The sequence below is a fragment of the Zalophus californianus genome, chromosome 17 (assembly GCF_009762305.2).
Source record: "Zalophus californianus isolate mZalCal1 chromosome 17, mZalCal1.pri.v2, whole genome shotgun sequence".
NCBI classification, from domain to species: domain Eukaryota; kingdom Metazoa; phylum Chordata; class Mammalia; order Carnivora; family Otariidae; genus Zalophus; species Zalophus californianus.
The window spans coordinates 41068596-41091664 of NC_045611.1; the positions used below are offsets into that span (position 1 = coordinate 41068596).

The 23069-nt window shown below is 40.0% G+C and overlaps 1 protein-coding gene across 10 annotated transcripts in view; it reads left to right on the forward strand.

Moving 5' to 3' along the window:
• The window catches only part of DPY19L3 (dpy-19 like C-mannosyltransferase 3), an 80547-nt gene that overhangs the window by 27525 nt on the left and 29953 nt on the right, over positions 1-23069 (forward strand). For 9 of the 10 annotated variants that reach the window (XR_003524064.1, XR_003524063.2, XM_027617573.1 and 6 more), the window contains exons 4-8: positions 239-329; positions 3869-3990; positions 4952-5097; positions 7639-7762; positions 8305-8439. Coding sequence is in view for 8 of the 10 variants with exons in the window: in XM_027617573.1 (XP_027473374.1) it covers positions 239-329; positions 3869-3990; positions 4952-5097; positions 7639-7762; positions 8305-8439 (618 nt within the window). In the remaining 2 variants the exon portion in view is untranslated. The remainder of the gene's footprint in view (positions 1-238; positions 330-3868; positions 3991-4951; positions 5098-7638; positions 7763-8304; positions 8440-23069) is intronic. The other variant, XM_027617577.1, reaches the window with a different exon arrangement.

Below are 23069 nucleotides of genomic sequence, written 5' to 3' on the forward strand. Positions count from 1 at the left end.
ATCATATAATATACCCCTGTAATTCCCACCCAGCTTCAACAATTACCGACCTCCTACTGTTTTGGTTTGCCAAGATTTCTTAAGACTATATTTTGAGAGGTTTTTTTTTTTTCCTTTTAAGTTGTAGTTTTGGATCCTGTTTCTGCAGTGACAATAGATATTAAAACAAACAAACAAACAAAAAAACAAAAACAAAAAACTAGGTCATGTAAACCCAGTAGACCTAACTTTGTTTCAGGAAGTGGAGCGAGAAATCTCATTCAGAACAGAATGTGGGCTGTATTACTCCTACTACAAGCAAATGCTGCAGGCTCCAACCCTCATGCAAGGTAATTACAACTAATAGCTTTATGGGGATCTATTTCATCCTTTTCAATATTTCAGCCAAACCCACTTATGCACTCAAGCATTTTAAATGCTTTCTAGAACGTGTGTACTTTTTTTTTAAACTTGTGCAGTTTTGCCCCGCTCAAGTAACCAGTGTTTTGCTTTGGAAGAGGTTCTGTAATAACTAATGTAACTCTCCTCTCCTCAGCTCTGCTCCCTCCCAAAACTCATCTGTTTGCAATGTCTTGGTTCTGCTGCAGTTTTTTTCTCATGATCGTTTTGGAAAACGTCTTCGCAAGTGAAAGGAGTATTGTCTAGAAACAGGAGGCATTTTGGTCAGACAGAAATTACGATAGTCCTCGTCCCAGGGTCCGCATCCGGCCTTTTATTTTGCGATTGCCATTTTCCCACATTTTCACTGTTTGTGAGTGGTTTAGAGCCCATAACCTTTACTTTGACTCCACCAGTTGAAGCCCCAGAAAGGATCTCCTACTACTGGGTGCTTGCTGTGCTCAACACGATCGCGCACGGCAGAGACCTTTGCTGGGCTTTGCTTGGATTCGGATGCGTTTTTGGCAGGAATCCTTCGTGGGTGATATTTTGCACTTCTAATTCTATCACAGTAGGAGACATGAAGAGTTCGTAATCTTTCCTTTTGCACTCTAAGCATCAATCAGTTGGTTTCTGTGTAGATAGCCAGGTTCCCCCATACTAAGGCTATTACCTGTCTGCCTTTCACTTCCTGGTTTTAGCAGCCGTTGATGCGTATTGCCTGTATCTGTAGTTGCAAAAGTGACATTCTCCATTCCTCTTGTATTTGTTAGCTGGAACTCGGTTATTTAAGAAACCTTTTTCTCATCAACTGTTTGATGACCCTGAGGTACAGCTTATACAACAAAGGCAGGAGCAGGTGTTGATTTTCTTTCCCTATGTAGTCGATCCTCTTTATTCATGGACTCCGTATTTGCAAATTCACTTACTAAAACCTGTGTGTAACCCCAGAATCCATACTCGTGGTGCTTTGGCGGGCATTCAGGGGCTTGTGCAGAGCAGCGAGAACGCTTAGTCACCTGGCTTGCGTGTCCCCAGCTGAGGTGGAACGAGGTGATGACTGCCATCTCGTTTCAGCTCTCCTTCTACAATGTCCTTTTCATGGTCTACCTAGGGCCGTGCTTTTTGCATTTTTCTGCTTTTTGTTGGTGATTCTGCCGTTTGAAATGGCCCCCAGCACAGTGCTAAAGTGCTGTCTGGAGTTCCCAAGTGCACGCAGGCCGGGAAGGCATACAGAGAAAACACGCGTGTTAGATAAGCTTTGTTCAGGCATGAGGTAGAGTGCTGTTGGCCATGTGTTCAGCATTAATGAATTGCTCATATATATTAAAGAAGGTGTCTTTAAACAGAGACACGTAAATCAAGGTCATGTGTCGGTCAGTTGATGAAAATGCACGACCAGAGGCTCATAAGAACATAACCCTGTATTTCCTGCAGGGCTCAGTATTGCTAATTCAGTGTTTACTGCAACTTTATGGAACATAACTACTGAGAACAATGAGTCAGTGAGTTCTCAAAATTGTCATTTGCTTCCCTAGGATCCTCTAAAGCAGGGGTTCTTATTAAGGGGTAGTTGTGTCCCTAGGGGACATCTAGAACATCCAGATATGTTGTTGGTTGTCACAGCTGGGGTGGATTGGGGAGGATTGTGCTACTGGAATGGGCAGAGGTGAGGGATGTTGCTAAACATCCTACAATGTCTCAACAACAAAGAATTATCAGGCCTCATATGTCAAAATACCGGAGTTGAGAAACTCTGCTCTTAAAGATGAATAATGGGTATTTTCTTTCGAATTATTACCATTATTATCTCAGTGGTTCTTCTGTTTCACTTCCTCTAAGTCATTTGTTAAGATCTTCCTTCTAGAAAATTTCAAACATATAAAAAGGTAGAGAGAATCTTCTGGTGGATTTTCACATGTCTATCACCAGCTAACACAGTTACCAACTCATAACCAATCTTGTCTCCTTTCTATACCCCATTTTCAAACTGGATGATTTTGGAGAAACTCCAAGACATCATATTTCTGCATTTGTAAATATATCAGTATATTTCTCTAAAGGATGGTAACCCCTTTTCTAAATATTACCACATTGCTATTATCACACTTAAAGCACAATTAGGAGATTCCTTACTATCAAATATCTAGTCAGTCTTGTCATTTTTCTGATTGTCTTCCAGAGTTTTAATATGGTTTTTGAGATCCAAATAAAGTCCACACATTGCAATCATTTCCTCTTTTTTTTTTTTAAGATTTTATTTTTAAGTACTCTCTACACCCACATGGGGCTCGAACTCACAACTCCCAAGATCAAGAGTTGCTTGCTCTACCGGCTGAGCCAGCCAGGCACCCCTCTCTCTGTTTCTTTTAGTCTGTAGATTTCCTTCCATCTTCTTTTCTTCAATTTTTTTGTTGAAAACACAGACTCATTTGTCTGATAGAGTTTTTCACTTTCTGGATATTGCTGGAGCCCCATGGTGTCATTTTCATGATTCTCTGTTGCCTGCATCTCCTATTAATTGGTAGTTAGATCTAGAGACTTGCTCAGGTCTAGGTTCTGTTTTAACAAGAGTACTTCCTATATGGTGGTGTACAGTTCCACACTGGGCACATGATGTGCACTGTCTGTTTTAGGGTCGAGACTGATCCATTAATAAGTTTCAATTAGCCTTTCATCTAATGGGTTAGCACCATTGGTGATCATTACCTGAATCTGTTAATTTCATAAGGACTATAAAATAGAGGACGTTGTCAGACTTCTTAATTTTTTTCCAAGCTGACAGGTGAGAAATGGTATCTCAGTGTAGTTTTAATTTGCACTTCCCGTAGGAGCGAAGTTGAGCATCTTTTCACATGTGTAAGGACTGTATGCATGTTTTCTTCTGTGATCCATCTCTTCAAACCTTCTGTTAATTAGTTAGCTTGGTTACAGCGGCAAATGACCTCAGTGTAGCCACGGAATTCTGTAACAGCAGGCTAATTTCTTACTTTTATTATCCAGCCCCTATTTGGAACCTGCTGTTGTCATGACAAAGGGAAATAATCACAATGCTGGTGGAAACAGGCATCGTCTTTCATTAAAAGATGTCACATCCTTTCACATGCCGTTGGTCAGAGCAAGTCAGTGGCCAAACCCGTAGGCTACTTATAGCCCCATAGGAGGTACTATAAGTCTCATGGCCCTAGGGCAGAGTGGGGACATAAAATCCTCTTGGCCTAAATTTCTGTAAAAGAACATATGGTTGTTTTTTTTTTTTTTATCATACTCACACAAGTTATAATTTACCTGTATTTGTGTAAACATGTGAATGTCCATCTAATATACAGTAAGCTCGTTGAGGGTGGGACTGTGTTTTTTGCTTACTGTCATATCCCCAACGCCTAGCACATTCTCTGGCATGCACTAAAGAATCTATTAATAGTTTTAAATGAATGAATAATTTATAATTATAATTCTTTTTTCCTGATCTTTCAAATATCAACCTTAGGTTTTCATGGCTTAATATATGATAACAAAACTGAGTCTATGAGGACAATTAACCTTCTTCAACGAATGAATATTTACCAAGAAGTTTTCCTTAGTATTTTATATAGAGTCCTGCCCATACAGGTATGTTGTGTTCTGTGACATTGAATTGTTAATACCACTCAAAAGTCAAAATCTGCTATTTTAAGTTGCAACTTTCACATATGTTATTCTGATCTTCCATTGGCTTGGTAGAAAAGCAACAAAATCTTAATTTTCTCCAGATATGTTTTGAACTTTGCTTTTTATATATGTTTTTATAAGATTTTTTTTCCTCCTTTTTATTTTTTTTTAAGATTTTATTTATTTATTTGACAGAGAGAGGAAGAGAGCATAAGCAGGGGAAGCTGCAGAAGGAGAGGGAGAAGCAAACTCCCTGCAGAGCAGGGAGCCTGATGGAGGGCTCAATCCCAGGACTCTGGGACCATGACCTGAGCCGAAGGCAGACGCTCAACTGACTGAGCCACCCAGGCGCCCCTATAAGATATTTTTTTACATATAGGTGCATCCTGGCTAATAATACATGCATGCAGCCTAGAGGCTGGTATATATTTTCATTTAGAAACATGTAATCATTTCTCCCTTATCTTTAAATTAAAAAATTGGAAATTCGCAAATCACAGTGACCACTTCATGTGAATGAGGCAATACTGGTCACAGTTAGATGTCAGGCTTTTCTAAAGAATGAAGCCAGAGTTCTCCAGGCCTTCCTTCCCTCTCCCACTCTGCTAGTAAGAAGAAAGGCTGCCAGCACACTTTTGCCCAGAAAGGACTGATGTAGGCTTATTGCTTGTAATTAACACCCAGTTGCTGAATATTAAATTTCCACTGTCATATTTTTTGTAATTTTTTTTTTTTTTTTTTTTTTTTTGTAAGTAGGTTCTACACCCAAGGTGGGGCTTGAACTCTCGACCCTGGGATTAAGAGTCACATGCTCTTAGCGAATGAGCCAGCCAGGTGCCCCTCACTGTCATATTTTTTAAGTGACAATGAAAAGGTAATGAGGGCTTCCATAACAAATACTTTTTATTGTTCCTTTTTCCAGAAATACTTAGAGCCAGTTTATTTTTATATTTATACCTTGTTTGGACTGCAGGCGATCTATGTCACAGCCCTGTACATAACCAGCTGGCTCCTTAGTGGGACATGGCTCTCGGGGCTTCTAGCAGCGTTCTGGTACGTCACCAATAGGTGAGTTGCAATCAGTATCCCTTCTCCCTTCGTAAGTTGGAAGTGAAAACAAAGATTTTCACTTCACTTCCTTTGATTTCCAGTTCAGAGGAAGTTGTTCGGCCACATTGGTTTGTATGGGAGTATATTCTCTTTGGTTTTCCTAGTGGTATTTACTTGTCTTATAATTAGCAAGGTAGAAAGTCCTACTTATATATATATTTCCAGCTGAGGAAGAGAACATTGAATGACACGTCAATAGAATCATCATCATAATTCCAGTGCTATTACCAGTTGGATGTGTGGTCAGTATTTCTCTGGCCACATGTCTCCTCTCTTAAAGACGTTTAATAGTATCCTTACCGTCAACCTTGATAGGGTTGTGTGTGGCTCATAATCAGCAAAGCATAAAGCACTGTACAAATGTAAGGAGGTTCTTACATTATTTAGTTAATATTTATTATTCTAAATACTAGAGGATGAAAGAGCATTTTTTTAAATTTTTTTATTGTTATGTTAATCACCATATATTACATCATTTGTTTTGGTGCAGTGTTCCATGATTCATTGTTTGTGCATAACACCCAGTGCTCCATGCAGAATGTGCCCTCTTTAATACCCATCACCAGGCTAACCCATCCCCCTACCCTCCTCCCCTCTAGGAACCTCAGTTTGTTTTTCAGAGTCCATCATCTCTCCTGGTTCGTCTCCCCCTCTGACTTACTCCCCTTCATTCTTCCTCTCCTGCTATCTTCTTCTTTTTCTTTTTTTTTTCCTTAAAATATGTTGCGTTATTTGTTTCAGAAGTACAGATCTGTGATTCAACAGTCTTACACAATTCAGAGCGCTCACCGTAGCACATATCTTCCCCAGTGTCTGTCACCCAGCCACCCCATCCCTCCCACCCCCGACCACTCCAGCAACCCTCAGTTTGTTCCTGAGATTAAGAATTCCTCATATCAGTGAGGTCATATGATACATGTCTTTCTCTGATTGACTTAGGATGAAATAGCATTTTTTAAAAGATTTTACTGATTTATTTGAGGGAGGGAGCGAGCATGAGAGGGGGAAAGGGCAGAGGGAGAAGGAGAAGCAGACTCCCCACTGAGCAAGGAGCCCAACATGGGGCTTGACCCCAGAACCCCGGGATCATGACCTGAGCCAAAGGCAGACGTTTAACCAACTGAGCCACCCGAGCACCCTGAAATAGCATTTTTTGAAAAACATAGTCAAGATACATTGAATTATTGCTTGACCTACAGTAGCAACACCAGGATTCAGTAGGAGTCTTAAAACTTCAGCGCCAAGTTCTAATATTGATTTTATTTTATAATCCTAAGCAAATTACTTATTATAACCTTATTGAGTGCTACTTTATGCTAACCACTTTAAAAATGCTTTATATATATTCTTTTAACAATCCTATAGGATAGATATTATGACCATTTTAGAGATGATGAATTTTTTTTAATAAAAGATTTTATTTATTTGAGAGAGAATGAACATCAACAGCATGGAGGGGCAGAGGGAGAGGGAGAAGCAGGCTTCCCGCTGAGCAGGGAGCCCACTGAGGGGCTCTATCCCAGGACCCTGAGATCATGACCTGAGCCAAAGACAGTTGCTTAACCACTTGAGCCACCCAGGTGCCCCAGAGAGATGAGGAAATTAAAGCTTAAAAGGTTAAGTTTTATATATATGTATATGTATTATGTGTATATATACACACATACACATACACACACTTAAAAATACATATTACTTAAAAAGTAAACGTGTGTGTATGTATATATAGATAAAGTCATACACACACACATACACACACGGCCCCAGCTTAGTCTCCATCAGAATTCAAACACAGAGTATGAAAACACTATTATGCTACCTCTTAACATTTTAACATAGTATTCTTGCTAAGAGTAAATGAAGCCTACTTAAGATTCTCTCTCTCCCTTTGCCCCCCCCCAAAAAAACAAAAACATTCTTTAAAAAAAAAAAAAAGAGTAAATGAAAGTCAAATTTGTTGTTCTATCAAGAGGAAAGAGAAGACATTTATTGAATGCCTAGTCTGTGTGAGGATGCCTCTTGGTACTGGGTGTACAAAGGTGAAAACTTAGCTATACTTACCATCTGATGGTTCACGTTCCAGAGGGACAAGAAGCTTTTACAAATAATTCCAATGACAAATTTAAGATTCAGATTTAAGCACCAAAGAAATGGAGAATGCGACACGCTGCCAGTGTGCACTGATGAACTTTTAGGGAAATAAAAGTTGGAGGCAGTTAGGCATGAGTGCGTAGTCCTGGGTTTTGGAGTCACCCTCCCAGGCTTGGAGGCCAGTCCTACCCCTTAGCTAGCTGCATACCTGTCGACGGAGCGCTTAAGTTTTCCCAGTGCAACTTGGTGGTACAGGAATGATAATGGCAAGGACAAATCATTGTTGTTGAGAACTGATAACCAGAATCTTAAGTGTATTTAATGTCCTACATCTTTCTCTGTAGGAAATCTTTTCAGGTGATTATAGTAAAAATTATTCCTGTGGCCGTTTGTGTTTTCTCTGTGCAGAATAGATACCACAAGAGTTGAGTTTACCATCCCGCTGAGGGAGAATTGGGCTCTGCCATTCTTTGCAATTCAGATAGCAGCAATAACATATTTCCTGCGACCAAACTTGCAGCCTCTTTCTGAGGTAAGTTTTGGTAATACCTTACATATTTTTTAATTCTCCAGTTTTGTTGAAGAAGCTTCAGAAAATATGATGTGCATGGTGTCCCATCGTGTGTGAATAGTTCTCACTCCATGACCAGTTTTTTAACTTGAGTTAAATTAAATTTTCCCTTTCTGAGCCCTTTCCTACTTTGCAAAGTGAATGTTTTCATTTTTGATGTTAAAATATACCCTACATCATCTGCCCTCAAATAGTTGCAGCAAGCCCACACACAATTTCTGCGAAACTGTCAGAATCCTTAAGCCATTGCCCTTGAAATGTGACTTGGTGCATTATCGCCTCCATAATACTGTGGAGTACACATACCTTATGTGAATATTTATATGCCCAGTGTCACTTTAGGATATTTAGAGCTTAAATAACAAATGCAAGCGTTTTCAGAGCCACAGTTTATGGTTTTTCTATTTGGTTTATAGAGATATTGGCTGATCTTGAGGGAACTTGTTGGCAGGGCTCTTTATTACTAGAGACATGGAAATTACACAGAGGTTTTCTTTTTACAGAGGCTGACACTTCTTGCCATTTTCATATCAACTTTTCTCTTTAGTCTGACATGGCAATTTAATCAATTTATGATGCTGATGCAAGCATTAGTGCTGTTCACACTGGACTCCTTGGACATGTTGCCGGCGGTGAAGGTAAACTTCGCTCTTTTCTCTCCCTTGAGGTAGCCGCCGTTTAGCAGTTTAGATGACAGAACGAGTTCAAAATGTGCACATGCTTAACAATCAAGTCGAAGCTGCTTCTGAGTTCTAATGTAAATACGCTGTGGTCAATTGTGGTTCAGTAATCTGTGCAGCCTAGATTGACCATCTAAACTTTTATTCTGTTTATCCTACAGTAAGAGATGGATTTAGCACAAATGTCTAGATCAGTTGTCCTTTACAGAGATGACTTAAATTTTAAAATATAAGATAGCTAAAATGTCTTATTATGTAGTGCTTTTGTCCCCCAAAGAGATCAATGGGCATACAACACCCTTTTCATGGTAACATTGATCAAGTATGAGGTGGGACTCCCCATTGCCTGACCAAAGGCCACACATGGGACAGGGCCTTTTTTTTTTTTTAAGATTTTACTTATTTATCTGACAGAGAGAGCACACGCATGGGCGCACAAGCAGGGGGAGCGGCAGGCAAAGGGAGAGGGACAAGCAGGCTCCACTGAACAGAGAGCCTGACATGGTGCCCGATCCCAGGACCCCGGGATCATGACCTGAGCCAAGGGCAGCTGCTTAACCGACTGAGCCACCCAGGCGCCCCCTATGGGACAGCGCCATTTTAAGGAAGCCGTTGTTTGTTCATGGTGTGTGACAACCATGTGTGCTGCTATCATTTCATGGCAAGGGGTTTTTCACATGCAGAAATGTGTTTTAATGTATTGTGGATGTTGTAAAAACTCTTCATTGTTACTATTCTAAAGTAACTTAAGTATTTCCCAGTATCGTAAAATATTCTCATCCTAAGGCAGCAAGATCATGTAATACAGAAGAGTCACATTCATTCATTCCGTGTCAAAAGAGATGCAGCAATCTTTAGAGAATGGCTGAATCTGAATTAGGAAACCTTAAAGGCCACCAGCAAGTATGCGTTGTCCATCTGGCAGGCAGTGGACAGGCACGACAGAGCCCGCCACCTGTGTGAGACATCGTGTGTGTGCTATGGTGGGAAGTAAAGATGTGGACAGCTAGGACGAGATGTCCGTATGTCTGGAGAGGTTAATTTGTAGTACCAGGAAGCGCTAGAGATCTAAGAAGGTTCGTTGTAGGCTAGAAAGGTTTCACAGAAGTGGGAGGCTCAAGTTGAGCCACAGATGAGAAGATGGAGTGCTGAGGGTGGGGTCAGGATATGAAGGTAAAATACAGGAAGGAAAGCAAGTAGACAGAGCAGAGGAAAGTGTGTGTGTGTGTGTGTGTGTGTGTGTGTGTGTGTGTGTGTGTGTGTGTGTGTGTGTGTGTGTGTGTGTGTGTGTGTGTGTGTGTGTGTGTGTGTGTGTGTGTGTGTGTGTGTGTGTGTGTGTGTGTGTGTGTGTGTGTAGGGCATATATATGACATTTGATAATGGTAATGGAGCTCCAGGTGCCTCAGAATGTCTCGTGTACAAATGAAGCGGAGTCTGTTTGTATTTGCTTTTCCTGTTTTGTAACCTCTTTGGACTTTGGTCATGGTGACGTAAGCTTCGGGGAAGGGATGCCTGGATGCCTTTGAATTTCTTCATGGCCTGTTCTCTGGAGCCGGTTGGTCTCCCTTTCTCTCTTTGTAAGTAATAGCCCATGTTCCCCCCTTTCAAGCAAGTACTTTCAAAAGAACTCTGTACGTTGTCACATAAAAAATAAATACGTTGGGCCATTTTGAAAACTATATAAAATTTTTGTACAGTGTAATTTCACAGAAAAGCCTAGAAATGCATTTTCCCTTTCACTGACACTCTCACCTCTAGAGATTTAGCCTAAGGAAATAATCAAGCATGTTCATGTTAGTTGTACTTATAATAAGAAAAAGCTAGCTGGAAAAAACCTAAGTCAATAACAATACGGTATTGTTAAATAAATATGGTATATCAGTGTAACAGTATTATATAACCATTATTTTCCCTCTCTCTCTTTTTTTAATTTTTTATTGTTATGTTAATCACCATACATTACAACATTAGTTCTTAATGTAGTGTTCCATGATTCATTGCTTGTGCATAATACCCAGTGCTGCACGCAGAACATGCCCTCTTAAATACCCATCACCAGGCTAACCCGTCCCTCCACCCCCTCCCCTCTAGAACACTCAGTTTGTTTTTCAGAGTCCATCATCTCTCATGGTTCGTCTCCCCCTTCAATTTCCCCCCCTTCATTCTTCCCCTCCTGCTATCTTCGTTTTTTTTTTTCTTAACATATATTGCATTATTTCTTTCAGAGGTACAGATCTGTGATTCAGCAGTCTTGCACAATTCACAGCACTCACCGTAGCATATACCCTCCCCAATGTCTATCACCCAGCTACCCCTTCCCTCCCATCCCCCACCACTCCAGCAACCCTCAGTTTGTTTCCTGAGATTAAGAATTCCTCATATCAGTGAGGTCATAGGATACATGTCTTTCCCTGATTGACTTATTTCACTCAGCATAACACCCTCCAGTTCCATCCATGTCATTGCAAATGGCAAGATCTCATTCCTTTTGATGGCTGCATAATATTCCATTGTGTATATATACCACCTCTTCTTTATCCATTCATCTGTCGATGGACATCTTGGCTCTTTCCACAGTTTGGCTATTGTGGACATTGCTGCTATAAACATTGGGGTGCACATACCCCTTCGGGTCCCTACATTTGTATCTTTGGGGTAAATACCCAGGAGTGCAATTGCTAATCATATGGTAGCTCTATTTTCAACTTTTTAAGGAACCTCCATACTGTTTTTCAGAGTGGCAGCACCAGCTTGCATTCCCACCAACAGTGTAGGAGGGTTCCCCTTTCCGCATCCCTGCCAACATCTGTTGTTTCCTGACTTGTTAATTTGAGCCCTCTGTCTGGTGTGAGGTGATATTTCATTGAGGTTTTGATTTGGATTTCCCTGATGCCGAGCGATGTTGAGCACTTTTTCATGTGTCTGTTGGCCATTTGGATGTCTTCTTTGGAAAAATGTCTGTTCATGTCTTCTGCCCATTTCTTGATTGGATTTATTTGTTCTTTGGGTGTTGAGTTTGATAAGTTCTTTATAGACTTTGGATACTAGCCCTTTATCTGATATGTCATTTGCAAATATCTTCTCCCATTCAGTCGGTTGTCTTTTCGGTTTGTTGACTGTTTCTTTTGCTGTGCAAAAGCTTTTTATCTTGATGAAATCCCAATAGTTCATTTTTGCCCTTCCTTCTCTTGCCTTTGGCGATGTTTCTAGGAAGAAGTTGCTGCGACTGAGATCGAAGAGGTTGCTGCCTGTGTTCTCCTTTAGGATTTTGATGGACCTCTGTCTCACATTTAGGTCTTTCAACCATTTGGAGTCTATTTTTGTGTGTGGTGTAAGGAAATGGTCGTTTCATTCTTCTGCATGTGGCTGTCCAGTTTTCCAAACACCATTTGTTGAAGAGACTGTCTTTTTTCCATTGGACATTCTTTCCTGCTTTGTCAAAGATGAGTTGACCATAGAGTTGAGGGTCCATTTCTGGGCTCTCGATTCTGTTCCATTGATCTATGTGTCTGTTTTTGTGCCAGTACCATACTGTCTTGATGACAGCTTTGTAATAGAGCTGGAAGTGTGGAATTGTGATGCCGCCAGCTTTGCTTTTCTTTTTCAACATTCCTCTGGCTATTCGGGGTCTCTTCTGGTTCCATACAAATTTTAGGATTATTTGTTCCATTTCTTTGAAAAAAGTGGATGGTATTTTGATGGGGATTGCTTTGAAAGTGTAGATTGCTCTAGATAGCATTGACATCTTCACAATGTTTGTTCTTCCAGTCCATGAGCATGGAACGTTTTTCCATTTCTTTATGACTTCCTCAATTTCTTTCAGGAGTATTTTATAGTTTTCTGAGTACAGATCCTTTGCCTCTTTGCTTAGATTTATTCCTAGGTATCTTATGGTTTTGGGTGCAATTGTAAATGGGATCGACTCCTTAATTCTCTTTCTTCTGTCTTGTTGTTGGTGTATAGGCATGCCACTGATTTCTGTGCATTGATTTTATATCCTGCCACTTTACTGAATTCCTGTATGAGTTCTAGCAGTTTTGGGGTGGAGTCTTTTGGGTTTTCCACATACAGTATCATATCATCTGCGAAGAGTGAGAGTTTGACTTCCTCCTTGCCGATTTGGATGCCTTTGATTTCTTTTTGTTGTCTGATTGCTGTGGCTAGGACTTCTAATACTATGTTGAATAGCAGTGGTGATAGTGGACATCCCTGCCGCATTCCTGACCTTAGGGGGAAAGCTCTCAGCTTTTCCCCATTGAGAATGATATTCGCTGTAGGTTTTTCATAGATAGCTTTTATGATATTGAGGTAGGTACCCTCTATCCCTATACTCTGAAGAGTTTTGATCAAGAAAGGATGCTGTACTTTGTCAAATGCTTTTTCTGCATCTATTGAGAGGATCATATGATTCTTGTTCTTTCTTTTGTTAATATATTGTATCACGTTGATTGATTTGCAGATGTTGAACGAACCTTGCAGCCCAGGGATAAATCCCACTTGGTCGTGGTGAATAATCCTTTTAATGTACTGTTGGATCCTGTTGGCTAGTACTTTGGTGAGAATTTTTGCATCCATGTTCACCAAGGATATTGGTCTGTAATTCTCCATTTTGATGGGGTCTTTGTCTGGTTTGGGGATCAAGGTAATGGTGGCCTCATAAAACGAGTTTGGAAGTTTCCCTTCCATTTCTATTTTTTGGAACAGTTTCAGGAGAATAGGTATTAATTCTTCTTGAAATGTCTGATAGAATTCCCCTGGGAAGCCATCTGGCCCTGGGCTTTTGTTTGTTGGGAGATTTTTGATGACTGCTTCAATTTCCTTAGTGGTTATAGCTCTGTTCAAGTTTTCTGTTTCTTCCTGGTTCAATGTTGGTAGTTGATACATCTCTAGGAATGCATCCATTTCTTCCAGGTTATCTATAATTTGCTGGCATATAGTTGCTCATAATATGTTCTTATAATTGTATTTCTTTGGTGTTGGTTGTGATCTCTCCTCTTTCATTCATGATTTTGTTGATTTGGGTCATTTCTCTTTTCTTTTGGATAAGTCTGGCCAGGGGCTTATCAATCTTGTTAATTCTTTCAAAGAACCAGCTCCTAGGTTCGTTGATCTGTTCTACTGTTCTTTTGGTTTCTATTTCATGGATTTCTGCTCTGATCTTTATGATTTCTCTTCTCCTGCTGGGTTTAGGCTTTATTTGCTGTTCTTTCTCCAGCTCCTTTAGGTGTAGGGTTAGGTTGTGTATGTGAGACCTTTCTTGTTTCTTGATAAAGGCTTGTATTGCTATATACTTTCCTTTCAGGACTGCCTTTGCTGCATCCCAAAGATTTTGAACAGTTGTGTTTCCATTTTCATTTGTTCCCATGAATTTTTTTAATTCTTCTTTAATTTCCTGGTTGACCCATTCATTCTTTAGTAGGATGCTCTTTAGCCTCCATGTATTTGAGTTCTTTCCGACTTTCCTCTTGGGATTGAGTTCTAGTTTCAAAGCATTGTGGTCTGAAAATATTCAGGGAATAATCCCAGTCTTTTGGTACCGGTTGAGACCTATTTGTGACCTAGGATATGATCTATTCTGGAGAATGTTCCATGGGCACTAGAGAAGAATGTGTATTCCGTTGCTTTGGGATGGAAGGTTCTGAATATGTCTGTGAAGTCCATTTGGTCCAGTGTGTCGTTTAAAGTCTTTATTTCCTTGTTGATCTTTTGCTTAGATGATCTGTCCATTTCAGTCAGGGGGGTGTTAAAGTCCCCCAGTATTATTGTATCGTTGTCAATGTGTTCCTTTGCTTTTGTTATTAATTGCCTTATATAATTGGCTGCTCCCATGTTAGGGGCATAGATATTTACAATTGTTAGATCTTCTTGTTGGATAGACCCTTTAAGTAGGATATAGTGTCCTTCCTCATCTCTTATTACAGTCTTTGTTTTAAAATCTAAAGTCTAATTTGTTTGATAGAAGTATTGCCACCCCAGCTTTCTTTTGGTGTCCATTAGCATGGTAAATGGTTTTCCACCCCTTCACTTTCAATGTGGGGGTGTCTTTGGGTCTAAAATGAGTCTCTTGCCGACAGCATATCGATGGGTCTTGTTTTTTAATCCATTCTGATAGTTTGTCTTTTATTGGGGCATTTAGCCCATTTACATTCAGGGTAACTATTGAAAGATATGAATTTAGTGTCATTGTATTGCTTGTAAAGTGACTGTTACTGTATATTGTCTGTATTCCTTTCTGATCCATGCTGCTTTTAGACACTCTCTTTGCTTAGAGGACCCCTTTCGATATTTCTTGGAGGGCTGGTTTCGTGTTTGCAAATTCCTTTAGTTTTTGTTTGTCCTAGAAGATTTTTATCTCTCCTTCTATTTTCAATGACAACCTAGCTGGATATAGTATTCTTGGCTGCATATTTTTGTCGGTTAGTGCTCTGAATATATCATGCCAGTCCCTTCTGGCCTGCCAGGTCTTTGTGGATAGGTCTGTTGCCAATCTAATCTTTCTACCATTATAGGTTACATATCTCTTCTCCCGAGCTGCTTTCAGGATTTTCTCTTTGTCTCTGAGACTTGTAAGTTTTACTCCTAGATGTCGGGGTGTTGATCTATTTTTATTGCTTTTGAGAGGGGTTCTCTGTGCCTCCTGGATTTTGATGTCTGTTTCCTTCTCCACATTAGGGAAGTTCTCTGCTATAATTTGCTCCAATATACCTTCTTCCCCTCTCTCTCTTTCTTCTTCTTCTGGGATCCCAATTATTCTAATGTTGTTTTGTCTTATCGTATTACTTATCTCTCGAATTCTGCCCTCGTGATCCTGTAGTTGTTTCTCTCTCTTTTTCTGAGCTTCTTTATTTTCTATCATTTGGTCTTCTATATCGCTGATTCTCTCTTCTGCCTCATTTATCCTAGCAGTTAGTGCCTCCATTTTTGATTGCATGTCATTAATAGCCGTTTTGATTTCAACTTGGTTAGATTTTAGTTCTTTTATTTCTCCAGAAAGGGTTTCTCTAATAACTTCCATGCTTTTTTCAAGCCCACCTAGTATCTTTAAAATCATGATTCTTAACTCTAGGTCCGACATCGCACTAATGTCCGTATTGAGTAGGTCCCTGACAGATGGTACTACCTCTTGTTCTTTTTGTTGAGGTGATTTTTTTCATCTTGTCATTTTGTCCAGAGGAGAATAGATGAATGAGAGAACAAAATGCTAACAGGTTAACAACGTCCCCAGAAAATATATTCTAATCAAATCAGAAAAGACCTGAAACCAAGGGAAAAGAAAGAGAAAAAAAAAGAAAAAGATAAAAACAAACAGAAACAGAACAAAAGAAAACAAAAAAAAACAGAATATGATCAAATATCATCAGGCTGGTGCATAGATCAGTGCCACACTAGATTTTGGGTGTATTTTCGTCTGTTAGAAGAAAGTGCCTCCTAAAATTTTAAAGAAAGAAAGACATATATGTACAAAATAAGGGTTGACACAATGAAGTGACGGAATATGAGTGTAAAGATGAAAATTGTAAAAAATTTTTAAAAAGGAATCTATAAGAAGATGTTTGAAAAAAGAAAGGATTAAAAAAAAGGAAAGAAAGAAAAAAAAGGGGCGGGAGAGAATGTGATCAGGCAGGAGACTAGAACAAAGCCATACACTAGAGATTTAGGGTATATTTTGATATGTTAGAAGACACTGTATCTCAAAATTTTAAAGAGAGAACAACTTATATATATATATCTGCTAAAAATAAGGGTAACTACTATGAAGGGATAGAATATGACTCTAAAAATGAAAAATAAAAATGTGTTTTTAAAAAAAGGGATTGATAAGATGTTGGTTGAAAAAGGGAAAAAGAAAAATTCAAAAAAAAAAGTTAAAAAAAAATTAACTTTGAAAGACTAATGAATCATGGTAAAAAAGCCATGAATTCTATGTGCAGTATTCCCCTAGCACTGGAGTTCTGCCATTCTCATTGATCGGTAAACTTGGTCTTGGCTGGCTGTTTGTGCTCATCTTCTGGGGGAGGGGCCTGTTGCCGTGGTTCCCAAATGTCTTTGCCAGAGGCAGAATTGCCCCGCTGTGTTGCCGATCTGGGTAAGCAATCTGCTCGGGTTTGCTCTCGGGAGCTTTTGTTCCCTGCAAGCTCTCGGTACAGCTTTGGAGGATGAAAGTGAAAATGGTGGCCTCCCAATCTCCGCCCGTAGGAGCCAAGAACTCGGGGTCCCACTCCTCAGTGCACCCCCAGAGAAAAGCAGTCAGTCACTCCCATCTCCCCAGTCCCTGGCCGCACTCTGTGCTCACCCGGCCTATGACCAAGCGTTTGTATCTCTGGCACCCGACCCCATGTGGAGTCTCCAAACCCAGCAGATCCCTGCGGTACGCTCCCGCGCCGCTCCTCCTGGAGGACGAAGGGGATTCTCCCCAGCTCTGCCGCTTGTTGGGTCCCTGCTGGAGGAGCAGTGGCCCGACTGGGCCGCCAATCACAGTTTATGGCAACCCCGAGCTGAGAGCCCGCGCCTCGGCTCCGTCTCTGCAGCCGGCTTCCCCACTCTGATACCTGGGAGCTCTGCCGCACTCAGGCACCCCCGATCTTTCTGTGACCCTGAGAGTCCTGAGACCACACTGTCCCACAAGGGTTCCACCCCCCGCTTAGACACTGGAGTGACATCCCTCAGTGGAGCCGACTTCTAAAAGTTCCGATTTTGTGCTCCGCGGCTCTAGCACTTGCCAGAAGCGGCCGACGGAGGCCCCCTCCCCCGCCGTCTATCCTCCTGAATATCGCCTCAGATTCACTTCTCTGCACGTCCTACCTTCCAGAAAGTGGTCGCTTGTCTGTTCAGAGAGTTGTTGCTATTCTTCTCTTCGATCTCCTGTTGAGTTCGTAGGTGTTCAGAATGGTTTGATCCCTTTCCAGCTGAATTCCTGAGACCAGATGAAATCCGGGTTTCCTACTCCTCTGCCATCTTGTTCCGCCCCCTCCCTCTCTGTTTTTTAAAAGTAAAACCCATATGGGGCACCTGGGTGGCTCTGTCGGTTAAGTGTCCAATTCTTGAGTTCAGGTCAGGTCATAATCTCGGGGTCATGGGATCAAGCCCAGCATTAGGCTCTGCCCTCAGCATGGAACCTGCTTGTCCTTCTCCCTCTGTCTCTCCCCCTGCTTTCACTCTCTCTCTCTCCCTGTCTCTAAAATAAATAAATAAAACCTTTAAAAACATAAATAAAAATAGAAAAAAGTAAAACATATAGGGAAAGTGAGAAAAGTTTCTGAAAAGATATACATTGAAGTACTAGCAGTCAGCTGACTGTGATTGATGTGACTGATGTCCTTAAATTCCTTTTGTCCTTTAAATCTTTTAATTTTTCTGTAATGAACATGTATTATTTTTTTGTTTTCTTTTAAAATCAAAAACAATAAAAGATACTGTTGGCACACATACCCCAAAACTAAAGAATAATACAGGTGATTTATGCCATATTCAGTTCTACACTTTGTTAAACTTTCATAGTTGAAACTATGTTAATGTTAGTGATAGTAGTTGGAAGTATCAAAATTTGAGGAGGAACAGTATAATAATGAAAGAATCCTGAGCTGTAAACCCAAGCTGCTGCTATTGGGTATGAAAATAACTAGCTCTTTAAAGTGACTTAACTTCTTGGAGCCTTTGTTTCTTCATAAATTGGAATCACTGACCTCTAATCATGTCAAATGGGAGAGTCAGAATAGTTGGTATAAAAAACGGTAATGCAAATTCAGCATCTGATGTGCTGACAAGAAGCAGTATCCTCTTCAGTACATTTCATCTTTTCCTGGGTAATGGAAACTCTCTTACCATCAAAAGCTCCAGTTTCACTCAGAAATGTGTCTAGGCTTTTTAAATATAGAGCAGAATAGTAGATGGTATAAGGCATATACTTTGGCTCCGTTAAAGAATATGGAGGCTAATGAAGTTTTATTAACCCATTGTGAACATAGTAAGACGCATGAATGATCACTACGTAAGAGGGAATTTTAGAGTACTCCATATGGTTCCAGACAAGATGGGGTGAATGCACTTCTCCCTGTTCCTCCTGCTTAGTACAGCTAAAAGCCTTGGACAGTGTGTATAAAACTCACAGAAGAAGATTTCAAGTGGGGAAGAAACAAAAACAGGCTGCTTAGAGCCCTGGCGCCGAGAGGAAGAACACAGCAGTGAGGCCCTTAGATTTTCTTTTTGCCCCATATATTCCAGAGAAGGTGCTGGAAAAGTCAGCAACCAGGAAACACCAATGGACTCAGAAGCCCCAAGAAAAGCCAAAAGGACCAGGAAAAGGGAGGCAAGATATCTCTAGCAAGAAAGAAAACATTTGGACATTAACTGCAGTACTTCAGCCAAATAGCACAGAAAAAAATCAGTTTCACTCCCACCTCCATCGGCAGAGGGCTGGTGGGCAAGCCAGACTCCTACCCTCACCCAGCTCTACCAAGCCACTCACTTTCTGCCAGGGCCGTGTCTGAAGTCTGCCATCTCCCAGAAGCATCAGTGAGGGCCATAGGGAGAACCTTCAGCCCTCATCCAGTGGTCATGAGCTAGCCCTTCCCCCTTCCTGACAGGATGGTGTCAGGAAAAATCAACAGGGAAACAGGGATTTTAACCACCGCTCAGAAGTAATAAGCCTCCCTCTCTCCCTTCACTCCCCCCCCCCCAACATACAGAGTCAATGAAGGCCACGAGAAGAGCAATTTAATGAGGCATCCTTTCCCTTCTCAGCCAGAAGCCTTGTAGGGAGCCTAAACTTTCACCATCTCCCGGCAGTGAGACACCCTTCTCCCCTGTCTCCCAAAAGTCAGTGGAGGTCCAGAGGAAAACCCAGACATCTAACCCCATCTGGAAATAAAGAAGCAGCATCCTTCTTCCCCCACTGCCACAGCACTGGTACTGTGTCAGAGGAGGCCTGCCAACACAGAAATTTTGAAAAGGTCCAGAGTCCCATAACATAATACAATGCAATTGAAGATTACTTCTTATACTAAGAACCAGGAAAATCTTCTTGAGTGAAAAGAGACAATCAACAGATGCCAACACCAACACACAGAAGTTGGATTATCTGATGAGGAATTTAAAGCAGCCGTTATAAAAATTTTTCATTGAGCAATTACAGACACACTTGAAACAAATGTAAAATAGAAAAATGAGCAAATGGAAACTTGAGAGCTGAAAAACTCCAATAATAACAATTAAAAACTCAGTAGATGGGCTCAGCAGGAGAATGGAGTGGTCAGAAGAAAGAACCAGTGAACTTGAAGCTAGAACAAGTTAGAAATTACCTAATTTAAACAAGAGAAAATAGCCTGGAAAAAAAAGAACAGCACCTCGGGCACCTGTGGGACTATAACAAAAACTCTTAATATTCTTGTGATCAGAATCCCCAAAGGAGAGAGAGAGCATGAGGCTGAAAAAAGTATTTGAAAAAGTACTTTTTGAAGGAATGTTTGAAAACTTCCCAAATTTCACAAGAGATAGGAACTTATAGAATCAAGAAGCTGAGCTAATGTCAAACATCAGATCTACCACTGGTAATCTAGGACTTTCTAATACACAGTACTGCTCAGTTTTACATTCTGGCTGTTCACCAACAATGTTTCTTATGAATCTAGGATATAATAACATTTATAAAAACTATGCAATCTTGTTGTAACTTAAACTGTTATCTTTTCTAGAATTATGCCTACTTGATATAAAAAGAACTGGCAGCACCAAAAAACACCATAACTCAAAAAAGGCAGACAAAAAATTGTTTTATTTTTTTTAAAGTATTCATGTTATCCTTAAAAAGGTCCTACAAATCAGTAAGAAAAATATTTACACCCCAGTAGGAAAGGGAGCAAAAAATACTTCCTAGAAGGAAAAGCATCAAAAAGAATAAAATACTTAGGTATAAATTGAACAAAAGAAGTGCTTATGCTTATACTCTGGAAACTACAAAACACTGAAAGTTTTAAAGACCTACATAAATTGGAAAGATATCCCATGTTTATGGATTGGAAGACTCACTATTGTTAAGATGGCAGTACTCCCTAAATTGTTTTACAGATTCAACACGATTACTCTCGGAATCCCAGGTGCATTTTTTGCAGAAATTGACAAGCTGATCTTAAAATTCATGTGGAAACTCAAGGGACCCAGAATAGCTGAAACAATCATGAAAAAGAGGAATAAATTTGGAAGACTCCCACTTTCCAATTTCAGAACTTACTTCCAAGCTATAGTAATCAAGACAGTGTGATACTAGTAGAAGGATGGACATAAATCAATGGAATAAAATTGAGAGACCAGAAATAAATCTTCAGAAATAAACAGTCAATTTGATTTTCAACAAGGATGCCAAGATAATTATGGGGAAAGAATAATCTTTCCAACAAATGGTGCTGGGATAACTAGATATCTACATGTGAAAGAATGAAGTTGGACTCTTCTCTCTCAGCATACATAATAATTAACTCAAAATAGATCATAGACCTAGTTGTAAGAGCTAAAACACATTAATTTTTTTAACTATAAAACATTTAGAAGACAGGAATAATTTTTCATGACCTTGGAGTAGGCCAAGCCTTTTTGTAAGGATCCAGCACCAAAAGCACAAGTGACTAAAGAAAAAATAGATGAATTGGACTTCATCAAAATTTAAAACTTTTGTGCTTCAAAATATACCATCAAAGTGAAAAGACAACTCACAAAATGGGAGAGGATATTTGCAAATCCTATATCTGATAAGGCAGTTCCAGAATATATAAAGAACTCTTACAACTCTTTCAACAATAAAATATGGGCGGAAGATTGGGTAGGCATGTCTCCAGAGAACATATGCAAATGTCCAACAAGCACATGAAAATATGCTCAGCCTCATTACTCATTAGGGAAACACAAATCAAAACCAAAATAAGATACCATTACCTTCCCCCCCCCTCAGATGGCTAAAATCTAAAAACAACAACAAAGACAGATAACAAATGTTGGCAAGGATATGAAGAGTTGGAACTCTCCTACATTGCTGGTGGGATTACAGGATGGTGCAGCCATTTTGGAAAACAATTTAGCATCTCCTCATGTGTTAAACATAGAGTTACCATGTGATCCAGCATTCCACTGCCATGTACATACCCACGAAACACGAAGACATATCCACATAAAAATTTGTACATGGATGTTTATAGCATCATGATTCATAATGGCCAGAAAGTGGAACCCACCCAAATGCCCATCACCTGATGATTGGCAGGGTGTTGCGGAAATGATGAGGATGTCTTAAAATTAGATTCTGGTGATATTTGCGCAACTCTATTAATACTAAAATTCATGAATTGTACACTTTAAATAGGTGAATTTTGTGCTATATGAATTATATCTCAATAAAGCTATTAAGAAAGAAAAGCTATTTCTTCACTAACCAGTAATTGTACTTTTAGGAAATCTATCCTAAGGAAATGCATTCATTCGTTCGTTCCTCCCGTATTTATTTAGCAACACTGTTCTAGTGGGTGTTGTTTTAGGTGCGAGGCATACAACAATGAACAAGGTTAAGGAGCGACAGTAGTCCCCACCCTCACCCCCCCACACACCTTATCCAAGTTTCAGTTACGTGCAGTCAGCCACGGTGAGCAGCTGATAATCCATCTTCTGACGTGCGGTCAGTAGCGGCCTAACACTGTGTCACCACGGCACTAGCACTCACCGCCCTTCATTTTATTCCTTAGCTATCTAACCATGTCCCATCATCCTCCGCAGAAGGGTGAGTACAGTAGAAGATATTTTGAGAGAGACCAAATTCACATAAATTTTGTACAGTATATGGTTATAATTGTTCTATTAGTGGTTATCGTTAACCCCTTACTGTGCCTCATTTATAAATGGAACTTTATCATAGGTATGTATACTGTGTACAGGATTCAGTACTCTCCGTGGTTTCAGGCATCCACTGAGGGTCTTGGAACATATCCCTGGCAGATAAGCTGAATGAGTGTAACCAGATACAATGATCTGAGGGTTTTTTTAAAAGGATGTTCATAACATTAATTTTAATAATGATAAAAAGCTGGAAACAATCCACTGGCAGACAAATTGTGGCATATGGTAGAATGTTATATAGCCGTTTAAAATTAAGTTTTCACAGAATAGTCATTGATGTGAGAAAATGATACAATATATTGTGAAATAAGTAAATGCTATATGAAATATCATACACCACTATGAAATCAATATTATTTCTGTAGGTAATGGTGTTGGATTTTGATTTTAGAGCCCACCTTTCTATCCCATTATTGTTTCTTTTTATGTTTTCCTGGATTTTCTAAATCTCCTACAATAAAATACTGTATAATCCTAACATCCAAGTTTCTGTTAACACCAACCAAAAGCACTGAACCATTGCAGGCCATGCCTTTAAATGCTTGACATAGGTTTGTTTCCTTTGAGGTGAAGAAAACAAAACTAGGAGGGAAATCTGATTTGCTGCTGAATAAAAGCAGAATTTTTCATATGCCAATAAGAATATGGAATTGTCCAACTTAGGAGACCAAGTATCAAGTCTTGGGGTGCCTGGGTTGCTCAGTGTTTTAGGC